At 34.2% G+C, this 16,867-nt stretch overlaps 1 protein-coding gene across 2 annotated transcripts; it reads right to left on the reverse strand.

Annotated features, from left to right (window-relative positions):
* Nucleotides 1–12,838: 12,838 nt before the first annotated feature.
* Nucleotides 12,839–15,928, reverse strand: LOC132047996 (uncharacterized). Of its 2 annotated transcripts, XM_059438945.1 has the most exons (4): nucleotides 15,773–15,926; nucleotides 14,873–15,196; nucleotides 13,149–13,220; nucleotides 12,839–13,028 (listed from the first exon to the last, which is right to left on the reverse strand). In XM_059438945.1, exons 1-3 carry the CDS (start codon nucleotides 15,863–15,865, stop codon nucleotides 13,197–13,199), a joined length of 441 nt encoding a protein of 146 aa, XP_059294928.1. In that variant the 5' UTR covers nucleotides 15,866–15,926; the 3' UTR covers nucleotides 12,839–13,028; nucleotides 13,149–13,196. The 2 variants fall into 2 exon arrangements, 1 of the variants encoding a protein (XP_059294928.1); XR_009412873.1 differs by lacking the exon at nucleotides 14,873–15,196 and having other exon boundaries at nucleotides 15,773–15,928.
* Nucleotides 15,929–16,867: the final 939 nt, after the last annotated feature.

The raw sequence follows: 16,867 nt of genomic DNA on the forward strand, positions 1-16,867 counted from the left end.
ATTTTTAGGATATCCATTTAAACCCTCTTCGGGATTAATTTTTGACCGACGGGGGGGGAAAGGCCTTGAATATCTCTTTGAATCCGACCTTTCGACGCGTGAGCTTCGAATCTAATCCACCCAGAGTTATACTTTTCCACCCTCTTCTCCGTTGAATCTACCCGGCTGCACGAGTCGGCGTCTTCAAAACTTCGGTGGACGATCTAACTCCGGATCCATTACTCTCGACTATTCGTGCTTCATCCCTCCTTGGTTCAGTGACTTATTTTGACCTTACCGGAGTTGTCTTGTAGTTTTTTCTTTGCAGCTGAGCTATTGCAGTCCCCTGTTCGGCTATGGCGGTCCTATTCGCAACATTTCAAATATTAAACGTAAGTTAATCTCGTCAGTGTCACCAAAATGCCTTGAGCTCCTGACAAAGTGATTGAAAGGCGAGTGGTATTCAAGGGATGGGGTGAGTCTTAAAGGCGCATTCTCCTGATTCACGGTATTCTGCCGGTTGAGGCCTTTTTCTCGAATCAACAGAGTTTGGGTCGACTGGATCTGCAAGTAGGTTTTGTAACCCACTGTTGGTCTCGTTTTCAGCCACAATTTCAAAACAGCTTGACATGACCTGCTGTCACGATTGCTTGCCTGCATTTACATCATTTCTTCGAAAATTGAATTCCTCGATCAATGGGTAAAGAAGGAAAAGTAAAAGATTAAAAACCACTATTATCCTAGCCCCACTGGGGAAGTCAAACTGACCACTATGGGACTCAGAATAAATTTTAAATTTGTAAGTGAAGTATGGCAGATATGTGGATGAATTTTTAATCTATTTGGTTGATGATGTCTATGGGTTCGTTTGTTGCAATATATATATATATATATATATGTGTGTGTGTGTGTGTGTGTGTGTGTGTGTGTGTGTGTGTGTGTGTGTGTAGTTTATGCCAAATATATATATGTTGAGTAATATATTATATTGAATGAACAAGTAAAGCTAAGGAAGAACACCACAAAATCCGGACCAATATCTGAGAGAGAGAGAGAGAGGGAGAGAGAGAGAGAGAGAGAGAGAGAGAGAGAGAGAGAGAGAGCTTCAATATATTTGATTATTACAAATGTGAGATCTGAAAAAAGCTAACCCCAAAAAGGGGGAGAATGTCTTCGATTTATAGGTATGTCTTATGGGCCTTGAATACAATGCAAAGCCCTTAAAGAAACCCTAAATGAATGAGTATATGACCGTATGTAGTCGACCTGTCTTGCCGAAAGGCAAATGACGATCGTCACGGCGTGGCAACATCGCAACCGGTTAACCGGACCAACGGACACGTTGATTTTGGATCGGCGTACCCTAACCAACGGACACGCTTTTCTTGTCTCGGGTCAACTGCATGGTGTGAAGAAAAGACCGAACATGCTCGTGCTCATTTGGATTTACCCTCGGCTCCGGACTCACAGGTTATACATTGACCCGGTTTTTACCGTATACAAATCCACTTCTTCAAAATACTGGAAACTAATAAAGCTTTGTGACTACTAATACCTGCTGCATTTGCAGAAGAGTGAGTAGTTGGTTGTTGTGGTTGATGTTGACTCAACCTTTGATTCAGCAGTTCCACTATATGCTCATATTGTCCCCTTGAAAACATAGGTGCTCCTCCAATTTTCACCATGTGTCATTTCTGCACCTTGTCTAGCACACATTTCTGTAGTCTTGTCACTTACTTCACTTGTCCTTCCAACCTTTGTAACTTCATTGTCATGACTGTCCTCAGCATACACATTATAATCAGCATGTTCTTTCCTTTTGGACTTAAAACCAGGTGGATAACCAACCACTTTATAGCAGAACTCTTTTGTGTGACCCTTCATTTTACAAACTTCACAGTATAGATTATAATTTTTCTTGAATTTCTGAGGGCCTGCTTTAGAGTACAAAGCTATAGGATCATGACTGGAACTTGCATTGTGACTGAAACTAGAGGGCATAGCACCTAACAAGCCTGCAGACTTAGCTGAAACAGACTTTTGGTTTTCATCACCAGAAATCATGGCATATGCTTTCTTCACAGAAGGCAGTGGAGTCATTAAGAGAATTTGACTCCTAGCTTGCATATAGTTCTCATTCAGCCCCATCAAGAACTGATATAGCTTTTGCCTTTGTAGATATTCTACAAAATCTTTAGACCTTTCACAGTTGCACCCTGGTGGACGAACCAATGCCTGAAACTCTACCCATAGATTCTTAAGTCTAGTATAGTACTCAACAACTGTAGATGTTCCTTGACTTAAGGTTACTATTTCCCTGTGTAGATTATAGGTTCTTGATCCATCTACTTTGGCAAATCTTTCTTTTAAATCTTCCCAAACTTCATATGCAATTTTAGCATACACCATACCACTAAGAATATTACTAGAAACTGCGTTCATCATCCAAGATTGTACAATTGCATTCACCCTATCCCATTGATCCCATAGTTCCTCTCCATAATTTTCTTTCTTGCAAGAACCATTCAGAAACACAAATTTATTCCTACCCAACAAAGCCAACCTCATTGGCCTACTCCATAGAGAATAATTGTCACTAATTAATTGAAGTGAGATGAGGGATATACCACTTACATCATAGGTTTGTAGATACAAAGGGTGGTTATGATCAAGAACACCAGTTCCATTTGTTGCTGATTGACCGCCATTCAAGTTGGCATTTCCAGTTTGAGGAATTGCACTTGCATTCCCATTTAGTTGTCTTGATGTTGAATCAAATCCATTTACACCAGTCATTTTGAAGAATCAAGTTTAGAAAGTTTGATATACGCGATATTCAGTCAATACACAGTTATGTTCAAGAACTGTGTATGAATTGTAATTTTACAGAGAATGTACTGAGGGATTTGAATTGATATTTGCGGAAGAAATAGATCGAACAATTGAGTAAAACACTCACTACTCTGATACCATGAAGAATTCAGAGATCAATGCATAAGGCAAAGAAGGAAGATTCAAGATTTAAGAACACAAGAGAAGAAGAAACAAGATGAGTTTAGAGAGAAGAATTTTGTATTCATTTCATTGATTGAAGTATATTGACTTGAGCATATACAATACATGTGGATGTATATATAATGAATACTTAACTCTAATTTACTCTTCTATGATTAACTACTAACCATGATTAGCTATAACTAATCCGGGAAGTTAACAGCTTGTTCTAACTAACTTTGGGAGGGAAAATAACTAACTTCCTGAACCTGCAGTTTTACTGTTTTGCCTTTGACCTTCTTTGTTGTTTTGTTCAACACAAAGCAAAGGGAAAATGAATATAGTCTTTGAGTTGTCTTAAGGTAAATGAAGCATTAAGAAGGGGAGCACAACTGGTTTTAGGGCCATCATCTTTGGGAGAAAAACGAAAAGCAAAAACACATCTTCAGGTTCACGGTTTTTCATTACTTTTGTTAAATGAAATTCCGTACTTGGTATAAATTTATTTCATTTCGTAGTATATTGAGAAGCGAAATTACAACTTTGCTCTTTTGAAAATATCTATGTTTCAATTCTCTAAAATGACTTCCCCTCCAAATTTATTTGCATTAGAACTTTTAATTTAACATAAGGGAATATTTTAGTGAAAACTAACAAAAATATTTTTGTGATTATGTTCCTATTTTTACTTTTATAGGCACATCCATCTTTTGAGTTGGAGGAAATGTTAAACCTGACTTTCTTTAATCTTTGAAGATGGGAATATAGGAAAAGTGAATTAGAGGTAAAAGACGAGAGTAAAACAATTAAGAAGGAGACAGATTTCTATACTAAATTGATTTTAAAACTCTTTTCCCCTGCACTTTCCTATTTCTTGTCTTTATTAGACTTCATTCGGGGCAAAAAAAAAAAAAATTTTGATGGATCATTAACCTTCTAAGTTAGTCAAATCATGAAATTGGTGAAGTAACCCCTTAACCAACCCTAATGGGAATTTGGCATAGTGTATCAACGGGGAAACATAATTGGCATAAAATAGCCAAGGTTTAAGAAGTTGGTAATGAATGGCCATTTAACACGTTTTGGGTCATTAAAACTTGTACCCCATTATCCAAAATCAGCCCTTTAAAATAGCTGCACATATCATTTTCTCTCCTACAATTTTCCCCCCTCTTTCATTATCTATTTTATACTATACTATTATATTAAAAGCATGAACTCCTAAATTGAAAAGTTAAATTAATTTAATATCCCTCCTTTCAACACAAATACCCTCCTATTTAATAAATAAATTAAAAACTAAGAAAACCACTAAACTAAAAAAAGAAGCAACGTGTCTGTTCGGCTGTTTCTAACTTTGCTCCATCAAAGAGTTGCAACGTTTTGGTAGAAGCGAATTTCAATCTCTACTTTACTCCCACCAAGCTTAATTGTTTTACTGGTATGTTCTATTCTCGTTTTTTGCATAATGAATTGAAAAGTTTTACCCTAAATTATAATTTTTAAATTATCAAAATATCCTTTTAATTAATTAAACTAACCTTCCTGTAAATAATGATAAGAAAAAGTTGTCTCTCAAAAACAATGCCCGCTTTGATATGAAGGGACGTGTTCTTTGAAGATGTTCCGTTCTTTATTGATACTAAAGGATACCTCCGTCACTCATGTTCCACCAACAATCTCCTAAAATATCCACTTAATTTATGAAAGGATAACTTCAGAAATAATTGGAGGAATTTTTACCTTTTATACGCTAGGAAAGGTACTTGAAGCAGTAAGATATTTATTGATTTCTAAGCAAGATAGTGGAGGTTGCTGTCAGTTTCTGTCAGATGCAAAGAAAGAAAATTTAATCCCTTATACCACGCCTTGGTAACTTACGTAATATACATGTTTTCTTCAAATCTCTTTTGCTATTATAGCCAATGTTTCTTAGTACATCTTATTTGTTCATTACTTCTTGACTCATTATTTCTTAAATACTATCAAAAATTCTCTCAACTAAAACAAGAAAATGATATCAAGAAGTAGAATTCTGAAACAAAGTAATACACTTTCTTCCTGCGTATGAAATGTGGCCTAATGAGCTAATGGCTAATTGGCTATCACTATTAGATTTGCAATATTTTTTCATGAAAATTTGATTAAGAATTTGGTGTTCGTGGTTCGATTGGATGCGGCCTAATGAATGGATTATGAACAATTTTTTGATCATGCTTAATTTCACACAATTTCAATAATTTTAGGCTAAAGCCTTTTTGTGATTACAATTGTGTTGTCTTTCTTATCAATTAAATTAAATTAGGATAAAATGAGATGGTTATGGAATTACTTTTTTTTTATGGTTCAAATACTTCAATAGTTATCAATATTGTACATGTGAAATGCAAAGAATGTTACGAACTATTTTTAAGAGTCTCTCATTTAAAGTTTTAGTTTGCAAGTAATTTGCATTTAAAAATATACTTTTCTTTCCCTTACAGATTTAATACCGCCCTAAAACTTTGTACTTTTCCACCAAGTTATTAGGATTACTCGGCTGCATAGAAAAGTAAAACCACCTCTCGATAGAAGCATATGGCGAACATTCTTCCTAATTCTTATGGTTGGTTTTCTTTCAGAAAAGTCTTTTTATTACTATGGTCTTTCTCTTTATTGCTTGCCTTGAACTGAAAATAAAATGACAATATTTATTAGCCAAACCCATCGTTAGACATCTGTGGTCGTCCACTTCTTTCACTTGAACACCTCAAGTGACCTTTGTTCCATTTAGACACCTCAGGTGGGCAACTGATGTTTCATTTAGGCGTTTTTTTTTTGAGTTGGAAAATTGTGTGACCTTCACACAAACGAGCGCGTGAAGAGCTTAATTTTACGATTTTATTTTTTATTTTTTATGCTTCTTCTTCCTTCTCTTTCATTCCAACACTTCCTCCACCATAAACCATCAACTTGCCACCCTTAACACCACCACCGGATAAGTTTTCCGGCATAACAGTGATAACAAATTGACAAACGCTTCCACTACAAATTAACAAATTGACACCACCACCGGTTGCAAATTTTTTTTTCACTGTGCAATAAGTTCCTCATCAAACTCAGCTTCAAAAATCATTCAAACAACTTTGATTCTCAACCAAACTCCTGAATACATCATGAACAAGTTCTTAATGCTCTTAAGAACAATATTTAGCACACCTAATTGATTTAATTATTTTCTCTTTCCGAGCTTCTAAGCTCCTTCCTTGGAGGTCACATTTTTTTTCTTTTAAAACACATCCTTCTCCACTGCAATTTTTTTCCCGAATGTAGCATATCTCCATTGAAGAAAAAAGCTGAAGCCGCCATTGTTGAAGCTCAAAGCTTCCAATTTGAATTTTCGGGTTGCCTCAAACGGGCTCCATTTTCAGTGGGTGATATCTCAAAAGAATCGGAACGTCGTGAGGAGTTCGAATCCGAAATTTGGTTCTATTTGGTTGAGATTTGAGGAACTCGCCATTAACGTAACTTAAAGCTTCAAATTCGAAAATCAAATTTCCGAATTGGAGGACTGCAAAAACAAAAAAAAATAATGAATTGGGGGCTATAGATTAGTGCCAAATTTTGAATTATATGCTTTCAAAATGGATCAAAATCTAATGAAAACAAAAAAATAAAAATGGAGCCTTAGAAAGAAAAAAAAATGGTGCGCAGTAGTAGAGGTGTAGAAAGGGGGAAGGAGGGGTGGGGTGGGTGGGGGAAGGTTTAGAAAAGTAGGTAATTTATTTATTTATTTTGGTGAAAAATAATTTTTTCCTTTGCTTTTATCTTGTAATTGATTTTTAAATTATTATTTTACATCCAATTGCCACATGTCCTATTTTAATTAGTCGCCCTGTCATGTCATTCGCGAGTGGATGACACTCATTTTGCAATTTTAGCTGATTGCGAAAAAAGTGTCTAAATGAAACGTCGATTTGCACTGAGGTGTAAATGGACAAAAGTCAGTTGAGGTGTTCAAGTGAAAGAACTGGACGACCACAGGGGGCTGGCGATGGGTTTGGCCATATTTATTACATAGATCAATATTTTTTACTTGTCGGGAATTCACTGGGTATGTTGTTGTTGTGGTGGTGGTGGTGGTGGTGGTTTGAAAAGATGGATTTAAATTCACTAAATTATTTTAACCAAAATATTCATAAATATATAAATTATAACTATAACTTCTGTCTAAGATCATAACTCATTAAGTTGTATCCACTGATTATATCATTGGCATGAAATATTTTATTACTTAAAAGATATAACGTGTAAAGTGAAATGCTTCTTTAAACGTGTTTGTGCCCATAGCATTGACAATAAAATTGTTTATTTAACATATATTGTTGGAAAAAAAATTAAAATTTTATACTTAATCATAGCAACTTGTCTTGACCATTGTTTATAAGCAATGACATTAGTGTTATTCGATTTAGAAAAGGCAAAGGAGTTTGATCCTTCTAGAAGAAAGCTTGTCATGTCCAAGTAGATACACACAACAAAGACTGTCTTAATGAAATTTTCCACCATTATTAACTGTATCCCAGATGATATAATCAAGAATGCTTACAGGATCGCGTGCTTCTGATAAAATAAGAAATTTTGAAGTGCTCCTTCAAGTGCCATTAAGATAAATGAGAGAAAGGAGAGCTCCTTATTGTGATAAGGCTAATATGAAGAAAGGATCGTGTTCATCTGTGGAAGAAACACATCTTATTAGAAAATAGAGATAATGGTCAAAACCTACCTGAATTATCATTTTTTCAAGAGTTTCCTACTTGAACTAGGTAAGCGAGTTTCCTATTGAATTATCACCAACTATTGATCAATGCATACCTCAACTAAATCCTTATGATTAATAAAAAATTGAATAATTTCAAATGGTACAAGGGATGTACGGATATTTTCCTTTTATATTTACTTATTACCTAATTTTTATTAGTAGACAAAAAAGACCCACTATCCAATTCCATGTTTCACATCTACTAACAAGCTTTGAACTTTAAACACTTGTCCATGTATAAATAAATATTACTTAATACTTATAGGTGTATATAGTGGAGTTGAAGATTTTATGCATGAAATGCACATTGAAGTAGAAAATGCGAGGCTTGAACATTTAAGAAAAAAACAATCAACCTTGCGAACACAATAATACTCAAGCGTGATTGATATAGTTATGGCTGAAAGATACAGAGAAGAAAATTTTGATCAGAGAATCCGCTTCCGACATCATCTATTGGAGAAAACAACTTTCAAAATGGAGATATACAAAAGTTTAATTATGTGAAGACTGGATGAACGACCCTAAAAAAAGACTTGAAGAACTAAGATAGAGTTGATTGTAGATGATGCATTTTGACTTTAATCATAAAAATTGTTACGCTAGATGTTGGCTTTTAGGTGTATTTAAGTTGTATTTTATAACTAAGTTAATGTTTTCTGAATACGTGTGCATTAACTAATTCAATGTATATGTATTCAGTAAAAAAAGATATGGAATACACGTGCAGCGCACGTGCCGAGAGACTAGTTCTACTAAAATCTCTTCATAATCTTCTCCATACTTCTCACTACGTCAAATAAACTTCATTAAGTTGTGTGACAAATTTATTCCTCTCCTTGTTCTTCCCAATCTACTTAATATATTTCAACTTTTTAGGAGAGAAAAAAAGAACACATCCTCTTATCTATTTCTTCAATTTTTTCTTTTTCTTCGAGAGTTTTTAAATCGACATTTCCGCGATGCCTCTACTGGGATTTTTTATCTCCTGTTTTGCTCTTTTTCCCCATAGGTGTGTTTTGAGTTCTTCATTGATGGGTAGCCGTGTTTCTCTCCATTTTAATTTTTTTTTTTTCATTCCATCTCCTTAAATTTCTATAATTAAAACCGATGTTCTATCAAAATATATTTCATATCTTTTGCAATAATCAGTATACAAAGTTTTTAAAAAAATATGAGATATTATTAGTATGTATGGCTGGGATAATATGTATACATATTATTAGTATACATACTGGTCTAATGTATAACTAGAATAACATGTATACATATTATTAGTATACAAACTGTTCTACTTTATAACTAGAATAAAATGTATACATGTTATTACTATACTATTGTATAACTAGAATAAAATGTATACACGTTATTAGTATACATACTGGTCTACTGTACAACTAGAATAAAATGTATACATGTTATTAGTATATAGACTTGTCTACTGTATAATTAGAATAAAATGTGTACATGTTATTAGTATACATATTGGTCTACTGTATAACTAGAATAATATGTATACATATTAATGTATATCAATATGTATAGAACCCATTTATTTGAGATATTATGCTAGTATACATTCAATATATCACATTATCACATTTAATGAACAGAACTATATATATATATACACACACACCATGATTTCAGAAATTGGGATACAACCAAATTCAGTTTCAATATTCATTCTCGAAAGTCGGAATAATAGCATGTATATCAAATGTAAATATTGAGTGCTGGAAACTTTTACTATATTTTATTACGATGTGAAGATTTTTTTTTTTCTTGAAACCCAAATAATTTGGAGTTGCTTAGAACTTACAAGTTATAGTTGCTGAGAAAAATGGTAAGAGTAATATTAAACTCTAAACTGGAATTTTGCTTATTAGATGGAAGAGAAAATCAAAGTTTGCACGTAACTAATCCCAATTCCAACAGAGACGGGGGTGAACAAGGAAAACAAATAATTGTTACGAAACAAGAAAAAGGGAAAAAAATTGGATCCCTAATATTGCGCTGGATTAATACTTATTTGGCTACCTAATGCCAATATTCTTAGGCATGTTTTTGCTAAATAAAATTGGGTCAAAAGGATGCCAATTTTATTTAGGACTTGTATATATATGTCAATTCCCGTAGATCGAAATATTACAAAATGAAACATAATTCTATGGATCGAAATGTTACTTGAATACATAATGTTATAAGTTCATATCATCGTATTGAGTTATACAAAAATACTTAATTTCAAACTTTTAAACAAAAATAATAAATCAATAGCACATATATATTTTTTTTTCTTTAACCCAGGATTTGAAGATATTATTATCAGATAATGTACACAAGTATTTTCAAAGTGTCTAATACTTATTTGAGGGAGAATTATAACTGATCACTTGATCAATATTGGAGTACTTTCTTGAATTGCAAGAAGTAGGACCGCTCCTTATTTGGTGCTTCAACATCATCTGGTGATAATATCTCTTTATTTTCAATCTCTCCATGTAGTCCCCAAATTTCTAGAAATTTTTTAGCAATTTTGACAATAATATCTCTTCACGTCTCAATTGACTTGCTTCTTTTGTTCTGTTACTCACAGTAATATCGTCCTACCAAACTATTGTATGCATATAACAAAAGCACATAAAATGCATAAATTTCATGTCCAAGGAAAACCACCGGGAAAAAAAATGATAGCAATGAAATTCAACAAATTTAGAGAGTAAAAAAGAACACTGTAATTTATTGCTAAATAAAAAGAATACCCCCCCCCCCCTCCCCCCACCCCTCCCCTCCCGGAGCCGGAAGCTTCAAATACTACCAACCTCTCTTTTCCATCGCTGGCTGGTATTGATAAATGATAAGAAATTGTACGAAAGATGCATTCTGTGAAAAATTGATTCAAAATGAAAGTTCCTCTTTGGATAATTATGTATGAACAAATAGAAAAAGAATTGGAAAGAGAAACCAGTGTTGGTAAGAATTGGTCACAGAACATAACATTCACCTCATAACGCCATATATCTATAATTTCAAGCCTTCCACCTTTCAAGATATTTCTCTTTGCCATTCACCAGTAAGCAAACTAATGGACTGGTCATTCCCAATAATGAATCATTCTGACCTATATGTCTAACTAATTGCAACACCTCAAATTCTCTTCAATGTACATTATAAGAATGAAGAAAAAACGGTTGGGTAATGTATTGGATTGGCTATTAAAAGGAGTATCGTTGATGATTCGATGTATGAAAATTAATGAGTAATGGAGGAGTAATTTATTTAGCTAAAGTCACCAATTAATACATAATACTTCTATTACGTGGTTTCGTTCATACATTTAGGGAAATGGAAGAGTCAAACTCAACAGCCTTAATCATAGATATGAATGTTTTTGTCGTTTTGTATTCATACCACGAATGTGAAGTAATGTTTATCAATTAATTATTTTGTATATTTACATTTTTGTACAATTAATGTTCAGAAAATATTGAATGACTTACCGGTAAAAAAGTCGTTCAACATTTGGTGGACATTTTGGTAATTCAATTTTTCAACTTAGGGTCTTCCCATTTTTAGAATAGCATGATATGATATGATGATACACTGTATATATAAAAATATAATCCTTCCCAATTACTCTATTTCACACTAATTGCGGAGAGACGTTGCTGCTAAACATGGCCCAAAAATGGTACATCAGCTGACAAATACAAGTTCATGCTTAGGACTACAAATTACAATTAACACCGCAGTGTTACGAGTTAAAAATGAGATTTATAACTCAGTTGGATTTTTCTTTAATAAAAATTCTAACTTGAAGTAGTAATGTCAAAGAGTAAATAAAATGCATCACTCTCAACTATATTAGACTACCAAGTTAATCCGTGGAAGAAAAAATTATTGTTATCAATTTCCTTGCGCAGCCTTAGACAATATTTTATTTTGTTGTCTTTGATTGAGGCTTTGGGTCCCCAACTCCCCGTATACAAGAAGTTATTAAACGTTTGGCTTTTTTGTATTATTACCAAAATTTATAATGTATTTTTTTCCAGTGAAAACTGATTAAATCAGAAGATCAATTAGAGATTTGTTTTTACAGGGTTTGAAGACATGTGAGGCGTACCCGATCTTGAAAACTCTTTTACGAGTCCAATTAGCGTGGCAGTGAGTACGAGTAAAGCACAATGCGAGATAAAAAGCAAGAAATGATTCAAGAATGTAACTATTTGAAATAATGGATGATCTAGTGTATATTCTCCCCCCCCCCCCCCCCCAAAGATATCCTTATATAAGTCAAAGTTGGACTTTTCAAACCCTTAAGTACAACTGATGTGACCTCTCCGCGGCTCCAATGCCCATACATGCTGCAGCACTTTGACCAATGTTGATTGATGTGACCTGAGTTGGTAGAAGTGGCACTACAAAAAAAGGTGCAATTAGCGAAGGATGAAAAAGCAATTTGCGGAGGTTAATAACCTCCGTTATTTGCTGTCACGGAGGTTCACCAAACCCCCACAATTGATGCCACCACAATCAATTTGCGGCAGATTACTGCGGGGGTTTCCCCAACCTCCGTGACAGCAAATAGCAGAGGTTACTAACCTCCACAAATTGCTTTTTAACCTCTGCAATTAACTTTCAGCCTATAGAACGTTTTGGGTGCAGCAGAGGTTACAAACCCCCCCAATTTACTTCTACTGTTTGGGCTTTAACCCCTAGCACTTAAAATTTATTATATAATTGATATATATATATATATATATATATATATATATATATATATATATATATATATATATTACTTGAAACAACCTTTCTTAATAGCATAGTAAACAACATGTACTCTTGTGAAAAATAATATCAAAACCAAGATTTCAAAATAGTATGGATCAACACCAAAATACTATATCAACACCAAACCCAGCAGTCACGTTACATTGCAAAAGACTAGTAGCGAAGTTACAACTTTAGCGATGGCAGTAGCACTATTTACATTAGCAAAGTAGATGTGTGTTGTAGTTGAACAAAAGAAGTTAATATCCCAGGGACTGTCTTTTCATAGGAATGTAGTTCCTAGTATATCAGCAGTAAGTATGTCCACTACATTTGTTGGTGGTTCCGCAAAAACATGCAGTGAAACCCTATCAGTACCAGCTGTTGACATTCCTATTTGAGCCATCCTATCTGCTAAACTATTCTGCTCCCGATAGATTGTTTGATCGAAGGACTATTCAGCAGGATGATCAAGTGCCTGCAATTATTGACCAAAGACGCATGTAAATTGTTAACTGCATGTAACATTTATATTACCCGTGCTGAATAAGTTTCAATTTCAAGAGATGTAAAATGATATTGATAAGCAACAATTAACCTTTGCAGGATTACTAGAGCTAGAAATCTTCTTGCATCCATGGGTCCGCTAGCTGCTAGCTGCGTCACTTGGCTGCAAAAAAAAGAGAGATTTGTGAATACATTACCAAGATGTGATCATTAGCAGTCAAAAGAAAACACTCCAAATTGTAACTTGCAAATAATAAACTCTTTTCTTCTTTATATCACCCATAAAGATAGTTGACAAAAGACATCAAGCGAATTATCATGTGGCTATCTAAGAATTAATCTGACATAGCTAGAACTAAGCCTCTTTCTGTTGCCTCCTTTCATTTCAGGTATATAAATTAGATGTGGGTGTAAGCTTCTTTAGGGAAGCATTTCCCTTCACCACCACACAACTTACCTATAGGCCCACCTCACTGCTCCTATGTTGAGGTAAAAGCTAAGGTCTGTTGCAAGCTTTGACTGTTGAAGCAAAGGTTTGGCTTCACCATGTACTGCACGCAGTTCTCCTATAGGCCTCTAAATCAGTTATTTTCCTATTGTAGTTGTGTAACATGGAGAAATTACTAAAAAGATTTTCCAGGATACCCATATATTTTCATTTCTAATTACCTGGTAAGGTAAACCTTCTCAACTAAGTCTATATATTCTCATTTCTTGGTAAGGTAAACCTTCTCAACTAAGTACATTGAAAAGATAGTGCAAGAACATCAACATGCATTTTAAAAGATCAATAGATAAAAATTAAGACTTCAAATCTTAAAAAATGATACCACTGGTTAGTTTAGTAGCAAAAACTCAAGTTGTTCAGCTACTGGATTTTAATATCAGAATAAAAATGGTTATGCTCGTCCAATATCTCCCATTAGTTTAAACTTTCTCATTCACTCGACCACAGTAGGCATCTTTTTTTCTCTCCAGATTTCCACGTAACACCCTATGTAGACCTCATATGCACCGATAAGTAGGTGCGACAATATGATGATTAAAGGCGATAAATGGGATTGAGATATACCAAGAGAAAAACTGTCTCCAAAAAACTACAGATACTGGAGTCAGTGTGGACTATTTAAGGACAGAACAGAAAGGGAAGTAAAGGGTCCATATCGATGATACCAAAGAAGATGCTCCTAATTGAATAAGACCTTAAGGAAAGAGCACACTGAAACTTGATTTTTCATTGTGTCAGTTCAAAATATTTATGCTTTATCTTACATTACAATTCTCAAAAAAAAAAAAATTATGTTTTATGGTATGCTTGCTCTATCAGTGATAATTGGTTGTGCTCTCTTAGTATTCTCTTTCACAATTGATGAATAAAGGAGGCAGCAGAAAGAGGCTATGGTGGTTTACTGGGTTCAATTCTATCAAAGGGTTCAAACTAAGCAGCTGAACTTAAGTTGCACAAACAGAAGATCAGAAGAAATATCAACTATAACTAGCAAATTACTCAAAGAGCAAATGGGAAGGCCTTCATATATGAGACATCAACCAGAATACTAAAATCTTGTGTTTATCAAAGAGTCAAACCTCAGTACAAACTTTACTGTTTCTTATAGAATAATAGAGGAGTTAATGTGGTCTTCCATATAATTATTTCTTGTGTTTCCCCGGGTGATATTCTAGCAACAAGACCACATATGTTTCCAATTCAAGAGAGTCACCCCAAAAACAGAAAAGCACCTGTCTTTCCCTCTTAAACTCCAATTCGGAAGCGAAGAAATCAAGCAGAAAATGAAAATGAGCAAATTGTTTTACCGTCATAGGAGGAGAACCAAAAATCCCAGCAAACTGTTCCGGTATTGACCCTTCCTTCATTATCATGTAGGCTTTGAGAGTATTCAACAATTTATCGTACTTGTCTTGGCATCCGAAAGAAGAACATCTAGCATCGTTACTTGAAATTCGAATACCACCAACACGAGGTTTTATTTGTTTAAAATGAGTGCTTGGAGTAGCTCCTAATCCCAAACATCTTACCCTCCCACAATGCTCTTTTCCTAGCACCTTACCCACAGCATCATTGGGAGAAATTTCAGACTCATCCACAGTACTTTGACTCACTGCTAGCTGAATTTTTTCCTAAATGAAACGTACCTAATCGAAAAAAATTGAGTCAACATTATACCAACATGAAAACATCCATCAAATGCATTAAATATTATCTCTCTCCCTTTCTGTTTTCCTAATTCTTCTTTCTCTTCATACATCAGATCCCATCAAACACTAATGGACTTTTTTCCTGATTAAAAAGTCCATCGATGATTAGCAAAACAGACCAGTCATTACTGCCAATGACACTGAGAGGAAAGAATCCAACACCCCTCCTCCTGAATTGGATTTTAACATTAATGTAAGCTTACCTAAATTAGCAATTTCAACATATTCTCACTGCAAACACTTATAGTGATCAGTCTATAGTGGAAGATGGCTTATCCCCTAATAATTCTGAAGATAAAAGAACCAACAGTGAGGTAAGCGTAATTAAGATCACTCACTAATTACGGTATTCATGACTATATTTGGTAATTTAGCTATGTTAACATAACTTGAATGACACTCTTTTTGCAGCTAGCAGTTCTTCAGGCTGAATTGGAAAGAATGAATGGCGAAAATCGACAGCGAGGAGAAGAAGAAGAAGTCATGAGCGCAACTTACACATATTTCTTTTGCCTCCCCATTTACATATGATCCATCTTGTTTCTTGTGTGTAGCAAGATAGAGCTGTGCTCGTCCAGGCCTTCTCCCCATCTCAGCAAACTATGTACGAAAAAAGATAAGTAGGATTAACTTAATTAATATAGAAGGAACAATAAATAATAAGTTCAATCAGCAAAGTAAGATAAACACCTCAAGCAACCCAAAAAAATCTTTGTTATTTTTAGATGGCTCATCATTTAATATTTCTTCTCCCTCCACTTTTGTGACGAACCTTCATCAATGCCCTCGTGCCTTAATCCCCCGTATGCTTCATTGATCAAAAGTTCTACAAGATTTTTAAGAGGCAGTATATCATGTGTAACCTCAAAGTTTCTAGCATTATGCAGTACATTTCTTTCACCGTGAATAGCCCAAGTGACATAATTTTGAGGGAATGGTTTGTCAATCAAATGATTAAACATTGTTTCTCTATTCTGCCACTTTGTATATCCACATGCAGGACAAGTACAATTTATTCTATTTCCAACAACAGCATTCGTAAATGCAAAATCCAAAAATCGATTTAAACCAAGCACGTATTCAGGGGTGTTCCTTGGATTTTTAATCCAGGATTTATCCATCGGAAAGTATTAACTTTAAGTGCGACGATAAACCCTTTAGAATATGAAGAGAAAATATTAGTTCTCCTTAATTAGATAGAAAACAAATATTCAGAATATTAACTATGAAACACACTCAAACTACAAAACTGTAAGTCTCCAAATATGGAAAGGGAAAAAAGTAGAAACAGAAGCATTCAGGGGAAAAAACAAATCAAGAGTACAGAATTGTAGAACAGAAGCAGTATTCTCTATATTTTGCCATTCAGGGGAAATCTAGTACAGAATTGTAGTTTTCAAATATTCAAACTATAAATCCTCAATCAATCCTCTACAAGCTATATATTACTAAAACAAATCCTCTACAATAAACTAACACAAAACACTCAATCAACAAATGATCAGTTGTACCCAAATCAACACAGATAATCGAACATGCTTGGAAATCAAACAATATCTATGCGAAAAATGAAGTAAATTGAAGCAGAAAACT

Source organism: Lycium ferocissimum, chromosome 2, assembly GCF_029784015.1.
Source record: "Lycium ferocissimum isolate CSIRO_LF1 chromosome 2, AGI_CSIRO_Lferr_CH_V1, whole genome shotgun sequence".
NCBI classification, from domain to species: Eukaryota; Viridiplantae; Streptophyta; class Magnoliopsida; order Solanales; family Solanaceae; genus Lycium; species Lycium ferocissimum.